The sequence below is a fragment of the Streptopelia decaocto genome (genome assembly GCF_964273445.1).
Source record: "Streptopelia decaocto genome assembly, chromosome: 2".
In the NCBI taxonomy this organism is placed as follows: domain Eukaryota; kingdom Metazoa; phylum Chordata; class Aves; order Columbiformes; family Columbidae; genus Streptopelia; species Streptopelia decaocto.
The window spans coordinates 163,670,629-163,687,308 of NC_138655.1; the positions used below are offsets into that span (position 1 = coordinate 163,670,629).

Here is a 16,680-nt window from a genome sequence, read left to right on the forward strand (position 1 = left end):
ACCGTGTCACCGTCCCGCCGTCCCGCCGCGGTGGCACTCACCAGGGCAGGGCTCTGGGTTGCACTCAGCCGTCTCCTCCGTGCCGGCAGCACCGCAGGGCACCCCGCCGGCGCTCTCCCGGCAGCCACGGTGCCGGGTCGTGTTACCGCCGCCGCAGCTGCGGGAGCAGGGTCCCCACGGCGACCAGGGTCCGTAGGAGGGACACGCCAGGGCTGGGCACGCGAAGGTCCCGTTCTCGCAGGTGCTGCACCAGGAGGGACGGTGGCATCAGCATCCCACCCCCGGGCTGTGCCACGGGGCGCGGCTGTCCCTGTCCTGCCACCGCGTCCTCCCCACGGCACCCACCAGTTGTGACAGTCCAGCTCGGCCGCCTGTCCCGGCCGGAGCTCCCGGCTGCTGTTGGCAGCGGGCAGCCCGCAGCGGCATTCGGCAACGGGCACGCACGCCCCGTCCTGCAGCAGCTGCCCCGGGGGGCAGCGGCACCCTGCGGGGGCAGAGAGGAGCAGGTCTGCACCCATGGGTGCTGCGCGTGGTCCTGAGCCGCCGGTGGGCGGCGGGACAGGGTGTGGGTGCACCCATGTGCCAAGGTGCAGCCGGAGCTGTGGGGCAGGGAACGTCACGGCTGCGATGGGGTGTGGGGCAGGGGGCTGTCCTACATGGTGGGAGATGCAGCGGCGCGGGGCACGTACCCGGCTTGCAGGGCCCCTGCAGACACTGGACGTGGGGCCAGAGGTCGGCGCAGGCGCGGGGGCAGCCGTCGGCGCAGGACGCGGTGAAGACCCGGCCCCGCTCCCCGCACGTCTCCCCTGGGCGCGGGGCGGGTGTCAGAGTGCACAGGGACACGGCACCCACCGCGCCCCCTCCACGGTGCACAGGGACGCGGGGGTGCCGGGTGGGAGTTACCTGGGCAGACGTCGGTGTTGCAGCTCTCGGTCTGGGAGCGGGCACCGCGGCACCGCCGGCTGCCCGCCGGCTGCTGGGGCTGGCGCTGCCGCAGGCGGAAGCCCCCGCTGCAGGGGTCCCGGCAGGGCCCCCAGGGCCCCCAGGGGCTCCAGAGGCAGGGGTCTGCGGGACACGGGCGTCACCTGCCCCGCGGGGCACCCCCGTCCCGTCCCGGTGTCCACGGCACCCTGCAGCCCCCCGGTACCTTGGCAGACGTGGAGCTCCGGGCAGAGCCGGTCCTGCCGCAGTTGGGCTGAGCAGGCGGCCTTGTCGCCGGCCCAGGGCAGCCCGGTCTGGGGGTCCAGGCAGGTTCGGTAGCGATGCTGCACCGCGGCCAGGGCTGGGACCCCCGCCGGTGTCCCCCTCGCCAGCGTTCCCTCTGCTGGTGTCCCCTCCGCCGGCGGGGCCAGCAGCTGGGCGAGGGCGGCAGGGCCGAGCGCGGGCAGGGGCAGGCAGGGGCCACAGGGTGACCACTCCGACCAGGGGCTCAGCGGCAGCAGCCCTGGCGGGACATAGAGCCTCTGGGGAACCCGCAGCCGGGGGGACGGGGAGGGGGCAGCCCCCACCCGCGTGGGGCGGGCAGTGGGCAGAGAGGTGCCCGCCCCGCGGGGGGGGCCCTGAGCAGAGAGAAGGGCCAGGGGGGCTGGGGCCAGGCTGGGGAGCTGCTGCCGAGCGCGGGGGCTCCGCGGTGCGGGGGTTCCGCACTCACCCTGGCAGCCCTCGCTGCTGCACCGCAGGGTCCCGTTCTGGCACACGCTGGAGGAGAACAGTGGGTGAGCACCCACCGCCCCGGTGTGGCCCCCCCCCCCTCGTGTGGGGCTGCCCCCCCGGCCCCGCTCACCACTCCTTGCAGCCCAGGAGCACCGTGTCGCCAGCAGCCAGGGGCTGGGGGCCGCCCGGCCCGCCGGGGTGCAGGCAGCCGCACTGCGCGGGGGGCACGCAGCCCCCGGCCTGCTCCAGCAGCCCCTGCCAGGACAGGGGACCATGGTGGGGTTGGCAGGTGCCCCCCCTGCACCCCCACCCCCCTGCCTCTGCAGTGCCAGCTGGACGGTAGCACCCAGGTCTTGCCCCCGCCCCCGGTGGGACTGTCCCCGTCCCCATCCCACCCCCAGGGAGGCCCCCTCTGGAGCCCCTCCCCAGTGCTCCTGCGCCCCCCTGCCCACTCTTGCCTGCGGGCAGGTGCAGCCGGGCAGGCAGGGAGGCGGCTGCGGGCAGAGCTCGGGGTGCTGCAGGCTGGAGCAGAGCCGCTCGCAGGGGGCGCCGCAGGGCTGGTACTGGAAGGGGGGGACGCAGCTGGTCTCTGCGGGGGAGACGGATCAGGCAGGAGCCCCGACACGGGCAGGGGCACCCCAGGCAGCGCCTGGGACGGGGAGGGGACAGGCAGCACAGGAGACAAGCAGGGGCGGGCAGGGAGATCCCAGGTGTGCAAGGACAGGGCAGGAAGTAGCTCACGTACAGGACGCGCAGGTTGTAGGCAGCGGGGCGCAGGGGACGGGCGGGGTGCAGGCAGCGGGGCGCAGGGGACGGGCAGGGTGCAGGCAGCCGGGCGCAGGAAACAGGCAGGGTGCAGGGAGCGGGGCGCAGGGGACGGGCAGGGTGCAGGCAGCGGGGCCGCTGCAGCCCTGTCGCTCACCAGAGCACCTCGAGGTGTTGCAAGGGCGGCTCTGCACGTCGAGCCCGGCGCAGCCGGCGGGCCCCTGCCGGTGCCGGTGCCGGTGCTGCCGCGGGGCCTGGCAGGAGCAGCGGCTCCAGGGGCTCCAGGGGCTCCAGGGACAGGCGGCTGCGGGCAGGCAGGGGACGGGGTGACGGCGGCAGGGACCCCACTGATCCCCCAGCCTGGCCATCCCGGCCCCCTACCTGGGCAGGGGCGCAGGTAACAGGCCCCCAGCTCCCGGTGCGGGCTGTGGCTGTGGTTGCAGGCGGCACCGGGGGAGCCGGGGGGCGCGCAGGGGCAGGCAGCCTCCCGGGCGGCCAGGCCGGTGCCGCAGGAGCGGGAGCAGGGGCTCCAGGGGCCCCAGGCGCAGCCGCCCGACTCTGGGGACACAGCACACCAAAATCACCGCCGTGACATGGAGCGGTGCCCGGGGTCCCCTCCGTCCTGACCCGGGCCCATCCACGAGGTTTGGGGGTCCCAGGGGATTTGCGTCAGTCTTCGCGGGGTGGGTGCCATGGCGGGGGGACGCGAGTGGGTACTCACTGTCACAGGGGATGTCCTGGCACTGGGTGCCCTCGGGGGTGCAGGTGCTGCGGGAGGGGCACAGGGTGGGTGGGTTTGCGGGTGCAGCTGGGCTCCCGGCTCCCCTGCCCCCGGCACTGACCATCGGCGGCACTCGCCCTGCAGCCAGCTGTCCCCCAGGCGCCTCTCGCTGCCCGCCTGCAGGCAGAGGGGCGGGCAGGGCCCCCCCGTGCAGCCCCGGCTCTGCTCCTGCGGCCCCGCGCACTCTCCGTCCCCTGAGTCCGGGCTGGGGGTCCTGGGGGGGACACGGAGGGACACGGGGGGCTGGGAGGGCAGGGGTCTGGCTGGCACCCACCGCAGCTCATCCCTGGGTGCCATGTCCCCTGAGTGCTGTGTCCCCTGGGTGTTGTGTGTCCCCTCCCGGGTGCCATGTTCCCTGGGTGCTGTGTGTTTCGCCCCCAGCCTGTCCCTGGGTGCTGTATCCCGTCCTGCAGCCCCTCATGGGTGCTGTGTCCCTTGGGTGCTCTGTAAGTCCCCTGAGTGCCATGTGTGTCCCCTGGGTGCCGTGTTCCCTGGGTGCTCTGTCCCCCCCTCCCGCCCCCCCCCCAGCCTGTCCCTGGGTGCTGTGTGTGTCCCCCCAAGTGCCACGTCCCCCTCGTAGCCTGTCCCTGGGTGCCATATCCCTCCCTGCAGCCACCCTGTGTCCCCGGGGTACCATGTATGTCCCCTGGGTGCCGTGTCCCCCGCGCAGCCCCCCAGGTGCCATGTCACCTGAAGCGGGTCTGCTGCCCGTCCCCGCAGGTGACCCCGCAGGGTGCCCAGGGGCTCCAGCGGCTCCAGCTGCAGGGGGCCGGGGGGCAGCCCTGGCGGGTGCAGTGCAGGCGGCCCCCGCTGCAGGTGCAGGTCTCGCAGCCGTCGTGGTGACGGCTCCCGGGCACCCAGCTGCGCCCCTCCGCGTCTGTGCACTCGCAGTGGGTGGGGGGCACGCAGCCGCCGTCCTGCTCCAGGGTGCCTGTGGGGACGGGGCGGGTTTGGTGACAGGGTGTGGGACAGGGACCACCCCGAGGCACATGTGTGCGTGTGCACGGGTGTGCACACATGCACACACATCTGCTCCGGCAGAACACACAGGCACCCCCAGCTCTGCCCGGGGGGCACACCTGACCCCCCCAGCACCCCGCCATTCGGGGGGGTCAGAGGGGCTGCAGGCACAGGCAGGACTCACCGTTGGGGCAGCGGCAGCCGGGCTGGCAGCGCTCGTCCTGCCCGCAGGCCAGACCCTCCTGCAGGTCCCGGCAGTGCCGCGGGCAGCGGTTGGCACAGGCCACCAGCGCCATGCCGGGCGGGCAGCCCCTCCCTGCAAAGCACGGCCACCAGCGGCCCGGTCACCCCGATCCCCCTGCAGCGCTCCGTGGCCCCTAAGCCCTCCGTGCCTTCCCAGGTCGCCCAGGTCCCCCCCTGCTGCCCCCCGTGCCCTCCCAGGTCCCCCAAGCCCCCCGTGCCCCCTGTGCCCCCCGCCCCCGTGCCGTACCGCAGGGCTGGGGGTTGCAGAGGCGCAGGTGGTGCCTCTCGCCGGGGCAGCGCTGCCCCCCGTTTTTCGGGGGGGGGCGGGTGCAGGAGCGGCTGCGGATGGAGCGCCCCCCCCCGCACGTCCGATCACATCGCGACCAGGGGCTCCAGGCTGACCAGGCGCCGTCCACTGCCATGTGCCGAGAGGGCATCAAACGGGGGGCTCTGCCCAGACCGCCCTCCCGAGTTCCCCCCACTGACCCCCAGCCAGCCCCCCAAGCTCCCCTCCTCAAGCCCCCCAAACAGCTCCCCTGGGCCCCCCATGCTGTCCCCAGCCCCCCCCGCTGCCCTCCCTAGGTCCCCCACCCCCCAGTTAGCCCCCCCAACCCCCCCATGCTGCCCCTCCCGGCCCCCCACCCTTGCAGGCCTGGAGGTTGCAGACGCGGCTCTGGCTGTTGGCGCTGAGGATGTCGGGGCACCATTGGCCCCCCGGCCCGGGGGGGCTGTAGGCGCGCAGGCGGAGCTGCTGCCCCCCCCCGCAGCTGCGGGAGCAGCCGCCCCACGGCCCCCACGGCGTCCACCAGCAGTCCTGGCCAGCGCAGCGCCCGTCCGGGCAGGGGGGGACAGCTGTGGGGACAGCGGGGATGGCACCCACAGCCTGGCAGAGCCCCCAGCGCGGGCAGGGGGTCCCCCCAGCCCCACCTGCGCAGTGGGGCAGGTTGCAGACCCACTGCTGGGCGCTCTCCCCCCGGCAGCCCCCGGCCCCGCGGCAGGAGCGGCTGCGGCTCTTGGTGGCCGGCGCTTCGGGGAGGGTGCAGGTCTTGGAGCAGGGGGTCCAGGGGGACCAGGGGCCGAAACCCTCCTCTTCCTCGGCACCTGCGCCGGGATGAAGGCCCCCCGTGAACCAAGAGCATGAGTCCCCCCGAAATCCTGTATCCCTCCGAGTCGGGGGTCCCAAGGGGGTGTCCCCCTCCCTGCACAGCCCTCACCTGGGACAGTGGGGCTGGGCTCCGGTGTGGGGACGGTCACGACTGTGGAGGGAGATCAAGCATGGTGACACCCCCCTACCCTCCCGACTTCCACGTCTGGGGAGGATCCAGCCCCGCCGGGCTGGGGCGGTGGGACCCACGACCCCGTGGGACAGAGGGGACGAGGAGGAGGCTGTGACCCACAGCAGAGGGCATGGGGACAGCACTGTGACCCACAGCAGAAGGGACAGGGACAGGACTGTGACCCACCGGGGCAGTCGGGGCTCTGGCAGTACTTGCTGTCGGTGCGGGGTCCCACACAGTCCTGGCCCCCGTTGGCGGGCGGGGGGGCGGTGCAGCCGCGCTGGCGGATCGTCAGCCCTCGCCCCCCGCAGCTGGGGGAGCAGGGGCTCCAGGGGCCCCAGGGCCCGAACCCCCCGTCCCGCCGGCACCCCGGCTCCGAGCAGCGCAGGCGGCCGTGCAGGCAGGTGCTGCGGGGGGGCGGCGTCAGGGAGGGGCCGTGGGGCAGGGGTTGGGTCACAGGGACAGGCAGCAGGTGCCGGGCACTCACCAGTTGGTGCAGCCCAAGAGGATGGTGCTGCCCGGGGGCAGCTCCTGGCCCGGCACGAGTGGGGGACTGTGGGTGCCCAGACCAGGGGGGGCCGGGGGGGTGGCAGAACCGTTCTGCAGCTCCCGCAGGAGCTCCGCCGTCAGCACGCAGGGACACTCCTGCATTGCACCCAAAGTCCCAGGGAGCACCCATCGCCCCAGGGACCACCCACCACCTTGGGGAACCCCCACCACCCTGGAGAGCACCCACGGCTCCATGGAGCCCCCATTACGCTGGGGAGCAGCCATGGACCCGGGGAGCACCCAACATCCTGGGGACCACCCACCATCCCAAGGACCACCCATCTCCCCGGGGAGCACCCATGGATCCGCGGAGCACCCAACATCCTGGGGACCACCCACCATCCCAAGGACCCCCATCTCCCTGGGGAGCACCCAGGGAGTCCCCACTACCCAGAGAACCACCCACTGTCCCACAGAGCTCCCACCATCCCAAGCAGCACCCACTGCCCCAAGGAACACCCAGCACTCTGGGAGCCTCCCATCTGGGCTCCCCGAGGTGAGCAGGGACGAGCACCCCCCCAGCCCAGCGCAGGAGAAGGCAGCACCCGGGGCTCTCCTCACAGAGGGGGGGCTGGATTGGGGGAGCAGCACCTCGGGGTGCGGGGGCTCACCGAGAGGCAGGCACCGTGGTGCAGGTAGGTGCCGGGGGGGCAGTGGCAGCCCTCCTGGCAGCCCCCCCAGACGCAGCCCACCTGGCCGGCCAGCTGGGCACAGCTGTAGGGGCAGCCCTCGCCGCGCTGGCACTCGCGGTACAGCCGTCCCGCCGGGCAGCCCGCCTCTGCGCCAGCACCGGGCTCAGCACCGCAGCGCTGGGGGGCTGCGCCGCGGGGCTGGGGTGTGGGGCAGGGCGGGGGCCGGCACTCACCCCGGCACACCTGGGTGTTGCAGATCTGGCTCTCCAGGCCCAGCCCTGGGCACACCGGCTGCTGGCACCGCCGCCGGCGCAGCCGCTCGCCCCCTCCGCACGAGACGCTGCAGGGCCCCCACGGGGACCACGCGCCCCACGGGGACCGTGTGCCCCACGGCACCTCTGCGGGCACAGGGGAGAGCGGGATGGCACGCGGCGCCTTGGCCTCCCCGGCAGTGGGGGCTTTAGCTGGGGATGCACCAGTGCCAACACCAGTGCCAACACCCAGAGCGCATGGGCAAAGGGGTCCTGGGGGATCTGCTGTGCCCCCATGGCACCGCATGGCACTGCACTGCACCGCATGGCACCACGCTGTGCCACACCGCACCGTATGGCACCACATCACACCGCACAGCGTCGCACTGTGAGGCATAGTATTGCCATCCTGTGCCACGCCATGCACCGTATGCCAGCCTGCGCCCCCGCCCTGTGCCACCTGCTCCCCTTCCCCTGCCTGCCGCCCCCTGCCCCCTGCAGCCCTGTCTCCTCAGCCCACCTGGTCCCACTATGTCCCCACATCCCCACCTCGGGGTCAGGCAGCTGCTGGGGGCACCCACCCTGGGGACACTCGTCGCAGGGACACCCAAGGGTGCCAGCCTGAGGACCCCCACCGCGTGGACACTCAACCCCAGGGACACCACCCCGTGGGCACCCCTCCTGGGGACACCCACACCAGGACCCTCCAGGCTGGGGCTGTCACTGCGGCAAGGCCAGGCAGGGTGGCTGCCCTGGGCGGGGGTGGCGGTGCACCCCGGTAGTGTGTGTCCCCTCCAGCACTATGTGTCCCCATCACTGCGCACACCCCAGGACCCCCACCCAGTCCCGGCGGTACCTGGGCAGGGCTCTGTGCCGCACACCATCGCCCCGGCCGTGCAGGTGCTGCGGGAGAGGAGGGTCAGCGCGGGGGGGCATCGGTGGGGAGCCCCGGGTGAGAGCCCCGGGCGGGGCCGCGGCGGCCGCATCCTCACCAGTTGTTGCAGGCGTCGAGGGCGACAGTGTCCCCGGGCTGGTAGAGGCGGCCGCGGTGGTGGCAGGGACAGCGGGCGGGCGGCACACAGCTCTGGTTGTGCAGCAGCAGCCCGGGGGGGCAGGCGCAGCCGTCCCGGCAGAGCGCGGCACATTCCACTCCCGCGGCCAGGTCCAGGCAGAGCCGCGGGCAGGGTCCCCCCCCGCGCCGGCACTGCTCCGCCGTCCGGTACCGCGTGTCCCCCGGGCACCGCGCTGCGGGGACAGCGGGCAGGGCTGGGCAGCGGCCACCGCGGCACCGCCCGCCGCGCTCCCGGACCGGGACACTCACCTCGGCAGGGCTGGGTGCTGCACTCCCGTGTCTGGGCGTGGGGGCCGGCGCAGTCGGGCCCCCCCCGTGCCGGCGGGGCGCAGGTCCGGTGCCGCCGCTGCTCCCCGGAGCCGCAGGGAGCGGAACACTCGGACCAGGGCGTCCAGGCGCTCCAGCCGCTGCCGGGCTCTGCTGGGGACGGACGGACCCGTAGCACCAGAGGGGCCACTGCGACACCGGGGTCCCTGAGCCAGCACCAGCACAGCCCCCGCCATCGCCGGTGCCGCCGCGGGGCCGGGTGGGCACGTACCGGTGTCGCAGGGCTGGTGGCACTGTCGCACCTCCCGGGGCTCCCCGGCGCAGGGGGCTCCGCCGGCGGCTGCCGCGGGGTTGGAGGGTGACCTGCGGGAAGGTGCCGCGGTGTCACCCCGTCCGGGGGGCAGCGCCATCGCCGTGGGGCAGGGCCTACCCCCCCGGCCCCGCACCTGAACCTCTCCTGCGTCCCTGCGCCACAGCTGCTGTCACAGCGGGTCCAGGGCGACCAGGCGGACCAGCCGCAGGACACAGCGCAGGACACGTCCTCGCATGTCACCACCCCGTCCTGGCACGCACTGGGGACGGACACCGGGCTCAGCTGCGGGGACGGGCGAGGGACACCCCAGAACAGGCCGGGGGGCTCCTGGCGAGCCCCCCAGCAGCGCTCGCAGGCAGCGCCGGGGCACAGGCCGGGCGGGGGGCGCGGGTCGCTGCTCACCACCGGCGACAGCCCTGCAGGAACACCTCGCCGGGCCGCCGCCGCTCCCGGGGCAGGTGACACTGGCACCGACTGGCGTTGACGCAGCCGCCCTCCTGCAGGTACAGCCCCGGCGGGCACCGGCAGCCTGCCCGGCGGTGTCCCCTCAGCGCCGCCCAGGGAGCCGGTGTCCCCACCCTCCTCGGCTCCCACAGCTGTCACCGTGCCATTCCCTTCCCCTGATATCCCCCCAGTCCCCCGTGCTGTCACCGTGCAATCTCCTTCTCTCCCCATGTCCCCCTGTGTCCCCCCAGCTCCACCACTCACCCTCCTGGCACGGGCTCTGGCAGGTGCTGTTGGTGCTCAGGTCCCCGCAGGTCTGGGGACAGGGGGGCACCTGCCCCCCCTCGCAGTCCCCTGCCCGCACAAACACCATCTGGGGGCCGCAGGCTGAGGGGGAAGGACGAGCAGGGATGCTCAGGGATGGGGCGCCACGTGTGTCCCCGCCAGTCCCCCGGTCCCCTGTATGGGGTCTCTGTCCCCCCGCAGCCCACCCCGTACCTCCCCTCTCGCCCTCGCGGGGGTCGCCATGTCCCCCCCGTACCTGGGGGGTCCCCGCAGGGCTGCAGGTTGCAGGGCTGGATCTGGAGGGTGCCCCCGGGGCAGGGCTGCCCCCCGTTCTTGGGGGGCGGGTCGCTGCAGCTCCGCAGCCGGCTCCGCACGCCCCCCCCGCACTCAACGTCGCAGAGGGACCAGGACCCCCAGGCTGCCCACGCGCCGGGCACTGGAGGGGAAGACGGAGGCAGGGGGCGTGCAGGCACCCCCTGCCCACCCACCCACCCGTGCTGACGAGGAGTTCGGCAAGGTCCCCTCCCCAGGACCCTCTGCCACCCCTCCAGTGCGCATGGGCTCCCTGTGCCTCCCACCAGCAAGGACCCCCCAGCTGTCTCCCAGGGTTGGTTGTCCCAGCTCATGAGGGTCCCAGTCCCAGGTGATGGGGGTCCCAGCCCACGATGGTCCCTGTCCACGGGGGTCCCAGCCCATGATGGGGATCCCAGCCCATGATGGGGTAGTCCCAGCCCGTGGTGGGGGTCCCAGCCCAGGAGCAGGTACCTGGGCAGGCACGGAGGAAGCAGGCGCGGGTGTCGAGGCGGGGGTGGGTGCAGCCCCCCGCGGACAGGGCGCCCCGCAGCAGGGCCCGCCGGCGCACGGTGACCCCCAGCCCGCAGGAGCGGCTGCAGGGGCCCCAGCCGCCCCACGGGGACAGGATGCAGTCGACTGGGGGGACAGAGATGGGGGTCAGGGCTGCCCCAGGGGGTGCCCATACTCCGGTAGTCCCTGGACCCCACCCTTGGACCCCTCAACCTTGTTTATCCCCGGCCTCAGACCGCCCCCCAGCCTTGGTGCACCCCAACTTTGATCCCCCTGGCATTGTTGCCCCCCAGCCCTGGTGCTCTCTGGGTCCCCAGAGCAGGGCAGGCAAGTGCACAAGTGGCTGGATGCTGTAGGGAGGGGGGGGCATCGTTGGCCAGGAGCGGGACACTTCGGGATTGGGGGGCTCCCTGTCTCTGTCCCCCACCCCACGTACCACAGCCGCTCTCGTCGGAGCCGTCGGGGCAGTCGGGGTGCAGGTCGCAGCGCTTCTCAGGGGGCAGGCAGCCCCCGCTGCCGCAGGAGAACTGCTTGGGGGGGCAGGTAGGGGGGGGGCCGCCGGTGGGGGTGGGCCAGGCCAGGGGGCTGGTGGAGGTGGGGGGGCTGCCTGCGGAGCGGGCAGAGAGCGGGGCTCACTACGGGCAGGCCCATGCGGCAGAGTTGGGGGGCTCGGCCCCTCCAGGGAGGGGGTCCCCGCAAGAGGGGGGTCCGGCTCACCACAGCTGGCCTCGTCAGAGCCGTCCAGGCAGTCGGGGCGCCCGTCGCAGACCAGGGCCGCATCCAGGCAGCCCAGCACCCCGCAGGTGAACTGGCCCCGCGGGCAGAGCAACCGGGGCAGGGCTGGTCCTGGGGGAGCCAAGAGGGGGGCACAGGGGGCACAGCCCCCTCCCGTGTGTGGGGTGAGCACAGCACCCAGCTCCCAGCACCCCTGACCCCACAGCACCCCCAGCCACAAGCCAGGGTGCTGACTCCCCCTTTCACCCCAGGGACACCCACATCCCCGTCCTGCTCCCGGGGATGCCACATTAGCTGGGGGGTCCATGCCTGTCCTCGATCCCCCCGCCCCGGGATGCCCCTCACCCGGAGGGATCAGTGCCAGGGAGGGCAGTGCCGTGACCCAGGGGAACACCGCGGGGGGGTTCGGCACAGGGCGGACCCCGGGGGGGCGGCTCCCATTGGCAGGGTGCCAGGGGCTGTCAGGGGCCCCCCAGGTCGTGCCCCCCCACCCTGCCCCACGGCCGATACCTGGGGGAGTGGGCTCAGCGCTTTTCGGGGACAACTGGGTGCCAGTCCCAAGGGACAGCTGTGTGGAGACAGACAGACGTGACTCGCTGCAGCCCCCTGTCCCCCTCTGCCCCTCCAGCCCCTCCGGGACTCACTGCGGGCGGGGACACCGATGGTGGCTGGGTGCTTGGCCACAGGACACCGGCTGCCACGGGGGCCACGGGGCTGCAAGCAGCAGAGCCAGCAATTAGGGGTGACCCACCCCGACCCCCTCGGCCCCCACGGGACCCCCCGCCTTCCCGGCACCCGCACCTGGCGCTGCCAGGAGTCCCGCAGATGGTCTCGTCGGTGCCATCGGGACAGTCGGCGATGCCGTCGCACCGCCGGGACGCCGGGAGGCAGCTGCTGGAGCCTGGGCAGGCGAAGTGGGACGGGGGACACTGCCCGTGTGCTGAGGGGGTCACCGCGGGGGGCAGCCCTGCGCGGGGCAGTGGGGGGGGGTGTCAAGGGCAGCCCCATGTGGCACCGGACCCCTCAAGGCACCAACCCCCCCGCCTGGCTCACCACAGGGCAGCTCGTCGGAGAGATCCCCGCAGTCGTCGATGCCATCGCACAGGGCACCGTGGGGACCCCCGGGGACGCAGCCCCCGTTTCTGCACTGGAACTCCCCCACACCGCAGGGGCGCTGGCTCGGTGTCACCGGCATCGTCACCACCGGCATCGTCATTGTCACCGGCACTGTCACGACCCCGAGCTGGGCAGGGGGCACTTTGGGGAGAGGGCAGAGGTGGGTAGGGAATGGCTGCCATGGCAGGGGGTGAAGGGTCTCCCCGGCCCCCCTGTACCTGGGGGGCAGCCCAGCAGCTCGGCGCGCAGGACGATGCGGTTGTGGAAGTCCTGGGGGAGGATGCGGACGTGCCGCGCCTGCACCATGCGGCCCAGCAGCCGCACCGCTGGTGTGCCGGCATCCCGGTTACCCTGGAAGAGCTGGGGGGAGAGGGGGGACAGGCGGGGGGTGCAGGCAGGAACGGGCAGAGGGGTGTGCACGCATGTGCATGAGCATCCATGTGCGCGGCCCCTGTGTGCACCCACAGCTGCACGTGCGGCTGGTGGCGCCCCCTGCACCCCCCGACGCCCCCCCACACCCGCAGTCCCATCCCAGCGCCGGCAGCACCTTGGCCTTGGGTTGGCCACCGGCGGCGACCTCGCGGTAGCCGTGCCAGTGGGAGCCGTCGGTGCTGAACTGCAGCAGGAAGGCGGTGACGAAGGCGTCAGAGGAGCCGGCTCCCTGCACCACCACCCCTGCCAGGGGACACCGCGACATGTGTGGGCGCTGCCACCCACCCCGTCACCGCCACCGCCGGCAACAGCCGGGGGTCCGGACGGGCACCCACCGGTGACGTTGGTGGGTTCCAGCAGGTCCAGCTGCAGGAAGGGGGGCTCGGAGAGCAGCTCCGGGTAGGCGTCGTCCGGGGGGGCCCAGCCCCGCAGCTCCTGGCCGGGGTGGCCGCCGTGCAGGCGGGCAGCGTGTGCGGGGGTCCCCGCCTGCGCCGAGGAGGCGGCGAAGCTGCTGTCCGGCAGGGAGGGGGTGCCCAGCGGGCGGTAGCAGGGATCTGCCGGGATGGAGGGGACGGGCTGGGGGAAACGGGGGGGACACAGCCCCGGACTCTGCCTGCACCCTGCCCGCAGCCCCGCGGGGAGGGGGGGTCTCGCTTACCGCCGAGGGGAGGCAGCGGGAAGGTGAGGAGGGGGCTGTCGGGAGGCTCTGCCGGCGTAGCGGAGAGGAGCTCCGTCATCAGCGTGGGGGGCATGGCCGTCCCGTTGTCACCTGCAGCGGGGACAGCCACCGTGCAGCCGCTGCCTGGGCAGGGCACTCATCACCCCCCCAGCCCCTGCACCCCCAACTCACCCGCCGGGGCGCAGTAGCAGCAGGAATCCCCGCGGCCCTCCACCAGCACTTGGCCCTGGGGGGATGTCACTGTCACGGCCACCGCCACCGAGGGTCCCCCCGTGCCCCGCCGGGGGCTGCCCCAGCCCCCCCGCCCTCACCTGGGGGCAGCCGGCGGCGCGGTGGGGGCAGTAGGGCGAGCAGCGCACGGCCAGGCTGGGCAGGCACTGGCAGACGCGACACGGCCCCCCCTGCCAGCGCTCCCCCGGGACGCGCCGCCGGCCCTGCTGCTGGCACTGCCGGCACGGAGCCGTCTGGCACCTGCGGGACAGGGGGTCAGCGGGGAGCACACCCCTCTCTCCGCCCCCCCCTACGCCCCTCGCCCCACCTGCGGGCTTTGCGGTAGATGCCGCGGCAGCTCCGGCCGCCGCCGCGCCGGGGGGGGTTGGTGGGGCTGCGGAACGACCACTGGACGCTCTGGACGCCGCAGGGTCCCGGGCACTCGCCCCACGGCGACCACGCCGACCAACCGCAGTGCACTGCAGCACGGGGGGCACCGGGTCAGCGGGGGGCACCGGGCCAGCGGGGGGTCCCGGCACCCCCCTCCCGCCGCCGCGGGACCCACCGGCGCAGGCAGGGTTGGGGCGGCAGTGCCGCAGCTGCCCGTCCAGGCAGGTGCAGAGGCGACAGTTCAGCTTCACCGGCTGCCCAGGCCGGTACCGGAGCCCCCCCGCCTGGCACGGGCACTCCCGGGGGGACACGCACCGGCCGCCGCTGCCGTCCAGCACCAGCCCCGCCGCGCACCAGCACCCTGCGGTGGGGGGGAGAGCGGGCTGGGGTGCGCCACGGCCGGCCCCTCGCCCACCCCAAGGCAGGGGCTCCCCCGGGGTGTCCGCAGCCCCCCCGGGCCCCTCACCTGGGCTGCAGGGCCGGTCCTGCCGGCACTTGGCGCCGGCGGCGAGGTCGGCGCAGGACGCGGGGCAGGGGGCGCAGGGCCGGGGCTGCAGCCCCCCCGGGCAGGCGGAGGCGTTGGGGCAGCCCCCCGGCTCGCAGGCGCCTGGGGAGGGAGGAGCGGGGTTACCCCCCGCGGGGTTACCCCCGGAGCCCACCCGGCCCGCGGAGCCCCCGCGACAGCACCCACCCATTTCGAGGCTGGCGGGGGACGCTCCGGGCAGCTCGGCGCAGTGGCGGCCGCCGTTCTGGGGGGGGCGGCAGTCCCGGCGCCGCAGCCGCACCCCCCCGCAGCCCCCCGTGCAGTTCGACCAGGTCGCCCACTCGCTCCAGGAGCCGTCAACTGCGGGCAGGAGGGAGGTGGGTGATGGGGGGAGACCCTGCCTGCACCGCCTGCCTACACCTCCCTGCCTGCACCGCCCTACCTGTGCTCCCCCCGGAACCCCTGGACCCACAGCCAGCCCTGCCCTGCCTGGGGGTCCCCGCTCCTGCCCCAGCAGCCCAGGCAATGGGACCCCCCAGGGCACCCCCAAACCCCCGCGCAGCCCCAGCTGTGGGACTCCCCCAGGCCCCCGGGTCCTGCTGGCCAAGGGACACCCCAAATCCCTCCAGCAGCCCTGGAGGGGGGAACACTGAATCCCCCAAATCACCCTAGTCATGGGAATCCCCTGGAGCCCTTGGGCAGGACATTGGGGTGATCTAGGGAAGAATTGGGGAGGTCTGAAGAGACATTCGAGTTCTCCAGGAGATATTGGAGTCCTGTGGGGGGGGATAATGGTGTCCTAGATGGGGTATTGAGGTGCCTGGGGGGTATTGGGGTGTCCCAAATTGTATTGGAGTGATCTAGGGAGGCATCAGGATGCTATAGAGGAGTATTGGGGTATCCCTAGCGGGGACTGGGAACCCACATCGGAACATCCCCCCCACCTGGGCAGCCTCAGCCACGGGAACCCCCAGACCCTCCAGGCAGCCCCAGACATGGGAACCCCTAAACCCTCCAGGTAGCCTCAGCCACGGGACTCCCCAAATCATCCAAAGCGATAAGGACCACCAAATCTGTCAGGCACCCCAACCATGGGAACCCCCTGGCAGCCCGGGCGATGGGAACGCCCAAATGCCTCAGGCAGCCCCAGCTGTGGGAACCCCCAAACACCCCAGGCACCCCGGCCACGGGAACGCCCTGACCCTCCTGGGCACCCCAGCAGTGGGACCCCCGCAGCCCGCTCACCGGGGCAGGCGAGGCGGAAGCACTGCCGCTCCTGCGCGGCCGGCCCGCGGCAGCGGTGCAGCACACCGGGCCGGCGCTGGTGGCAGCCCCGCGCGCGCCGCTGCAGGCCGGGGCCGCAGGAGACGGTGCAGGCGCTCCAGGGCCCCCAGGGCCCCCACGCCCCGCAGTCCTGCTCATCCCGGGGGGGCCCCGCTCCAGCCTCGCAGTCCGGCACCCCGTCACACACCTGCGGCACCGGGGTGATGCTGAGCTGGGGAGGGGGGCACAGCGCGGCAGGGACTCCGAGGTGGCACTGGGAGGGGTGGGGGTTTCCCATGCCCCCCATACCTGCTGGAAGGTGACACAGTCGCCACCACCACAGGTGTATTCAGCACAGGGACCCCCAGTCTGGTTGCTCCTGTCGGCGGGGACGCTGCTCTCTGTGGACGTGACACAGGGTGGCCATGGTGGGGTGGCTGTCCCCAGCTGCAGGCCACCAACACCTCCTCCCTCCCTCGCTGGGAAACCCCTCACCACAGGCCAGCTCGTCCTCGCCCTGGGGACAGTCGGTGGCACCATCGCAGACCCTCGACATGTTGAGGCACACACCGTCATCGCAGGCAAAGTGCCCCGGGCACGGCGGGATGGCGGTGGAGCCTGTGCCAGGGCCAGAGCAGCGTCAAGGCGTGACACAGGAAGGGGACACCCGAGAGCATCCCAGCACCCTGGCTGCTGCGGGCGGGGGACACCAGAGGGACCCCCGCCGGGGCTCACCGCAGTGGTCGGTGCTCTCGTCGGAGCGGTCGCGGCAGTGGGGGACACCGTCGCAGAGGTGGCCGTAGGGAACGCAGTCGGTGCCGTGGGCACAGGGGAAGTGGCCGGGCTCGCAGCCGCCGGCGCAGCCCAGCTCGTCGCTGCCGTCGCGGCAGTCGGCCTCGCCGTCGCAGAGCCAGCCCCGTGGCGCGCACTCCCCGCTCCCGCACGGGAAGGCGTAGGGGCCGCATGCTGGCACTGGGGGTGGTGGGTCACCGTGGGGTGGCAGGTCACCGGGTGGTGCCTGCCCCAGCGTCCCCATCGCACCCCCATCCCCGCCGGGTGCCACCCTGGCGCGGAG

General features: G+C 73.8%; 1 protein-coding gene across 1 annotated transcript in view; it reads right to left on the reverse strand.

Annotated features, from left to right (window-relative positions):
• The window catches only part of LOC309435897 (SCO-spondin-like), a gene marked incomplete at both ends in the record, with an annotated part of 32,793 nt that overhangs the window by 4,949 nt on the left and 11,164 nt on the right, over positions 1-16,680 (reverse strand). The window contains 50 exons of the mRNA XM_082044638.1: positions 42-244; positions 346-484; positions 690-806; positions 904-1,065; positions 1,148-1,444; positions 1,652-1,698; positions 1,784-1,908; positions 2,112-2,242; positions 2,800-2,976; positions 3,140-3,186; positions 3,261-3,413; positions 3,890-4,130; positions 4,344-4,475; positions 4,650-4,817; positions 5,045-5,254; positions 5,330-5,503; positions 5,617-5,658; positions 5,866-6,086; positions 6,167-6,324; positions 6,840-7,006; positions 7,094-7,324; positions 7,968-8,014; positions 8,104-8,356; positions 8,433-8,603; positions 8,722-8,813; positions 8,897-9,022; positions 9,166-9,292; positions 9,472-9,594; positions 9,749-9,928; positions 10,258-10,422; positions 10,733-10,903; positions 11,014-11,142; positions 11,542-11,599; positions 11,676-11,745; positions 11,833-11,998; positions 12,085-12,258; positions 12,366-12,507; positions 12,695-12,822; positions 12,915-13,133; positions 13,238-13,348; positions 13,430-13,484; positions 13,570-13,729; positions 13,797-13,947; positions 14,034-14,219; positions 14,325-14,465; positions 14,550-14,702; positions 15,588-15,813; positions 15,915-16,006; positions 16,101-16,223; positions 16,341-16,577. Of these exons, the coding sequence (XP_081900764.1) occupies positions 42-244; positions 346-484; positions 690-806; positions 904-1,065; positions 1,148-1,444; positions 1,652-1,698; positions 1,784-1,908; positions 2,112-2,242; positions 2,800-2,976; positions 3,140-3,186; positions 3,261-3,413; positions 3,890-4,130; positions 4,344-4,475; positions 4,650-4,817; positions 5,045-5,254; positions 5,330-5,503; positions 5,617-5,658; positions 5,866-6,086; positions 6,167-6,324; positions 6,840-7,006; positions 7,094-7,324; positions 7,968-8,014; positions 8,104-8,356; positions 8,433-8,603; positions 8,722-8,813; positions 8,897-9,022; positions 9,166-9,292; positions 9,472-9,594; positions 9,749-9,928; positions 10,258-10,422; positions 10,733-10,903; positions 11,014-11,142; positions 11,542-11,599; positions 11,676-11,745; positions 11,833-11,998; positions 12,085-12,258; positions 12,366-12,507; positions 12,695-12,822; positions 12,915-13,133; positions 13,238-13,348; positions 13,430-13,484; positions 13,570-13,729; positions 13,797-13,947; positions 14,034-14,219; positions 14,325-14,465; positions 14,550-14,702; positions 15,588-15,813; positions 15,915-16,006; positions 16,101-16,223; positions 16,341-16,577 (7,518 nt within the window). The remainder of the gene's footprint in view (positions 1-41; positions 245-345; positions 485-689; positions 807-903; positions 1,066-1,147; positions 1,445-1,651; positions 1,699-1,783; positions 1,909-2,111; positions 2,243-2,799; positions 2,977-3,139; positions 3,187-3,260; positions 3,414-3,889; positions 4,131-4,343; positions 4,476-4,649; positions 4,818-5,044; positions 5,255-5,329; positions 5,504-5,616; positions 5,659-5,865; positions 6,087-6,166; positions 6,325-6,839; positions 7,007-7,093; positions 7,325-7,967; positions 8,015-8,103; positions 8,357-8,432; positions 8,604-8,721; positions 8,814-8,896; positions 9,023-9,165; positions 9,293-9,471; positions 9,595-9,748; positions 9,929-10,257; positions 10,423-10,732; positions 10,904-11,013; positions 11,143-11,541; positions 11,600-11,675; positions 11,746-11,832; positions 11,999-12,084; positions 12,259-12,365; positions 12,508-12,694; positions 12,823-12,914; positions 13,134-13,237; positions 13,349-13,429; positions 13,485-13,569; positions 13,730-13,796; positions 13,948-14,033; positions 14,220-14,324; positions 14,466-14,549; positions 14,703-15,587; positions 15,814-15,914; positions 16,007-16,100; positions 16,224-16,340; positions 16,578-16,680) is intronic.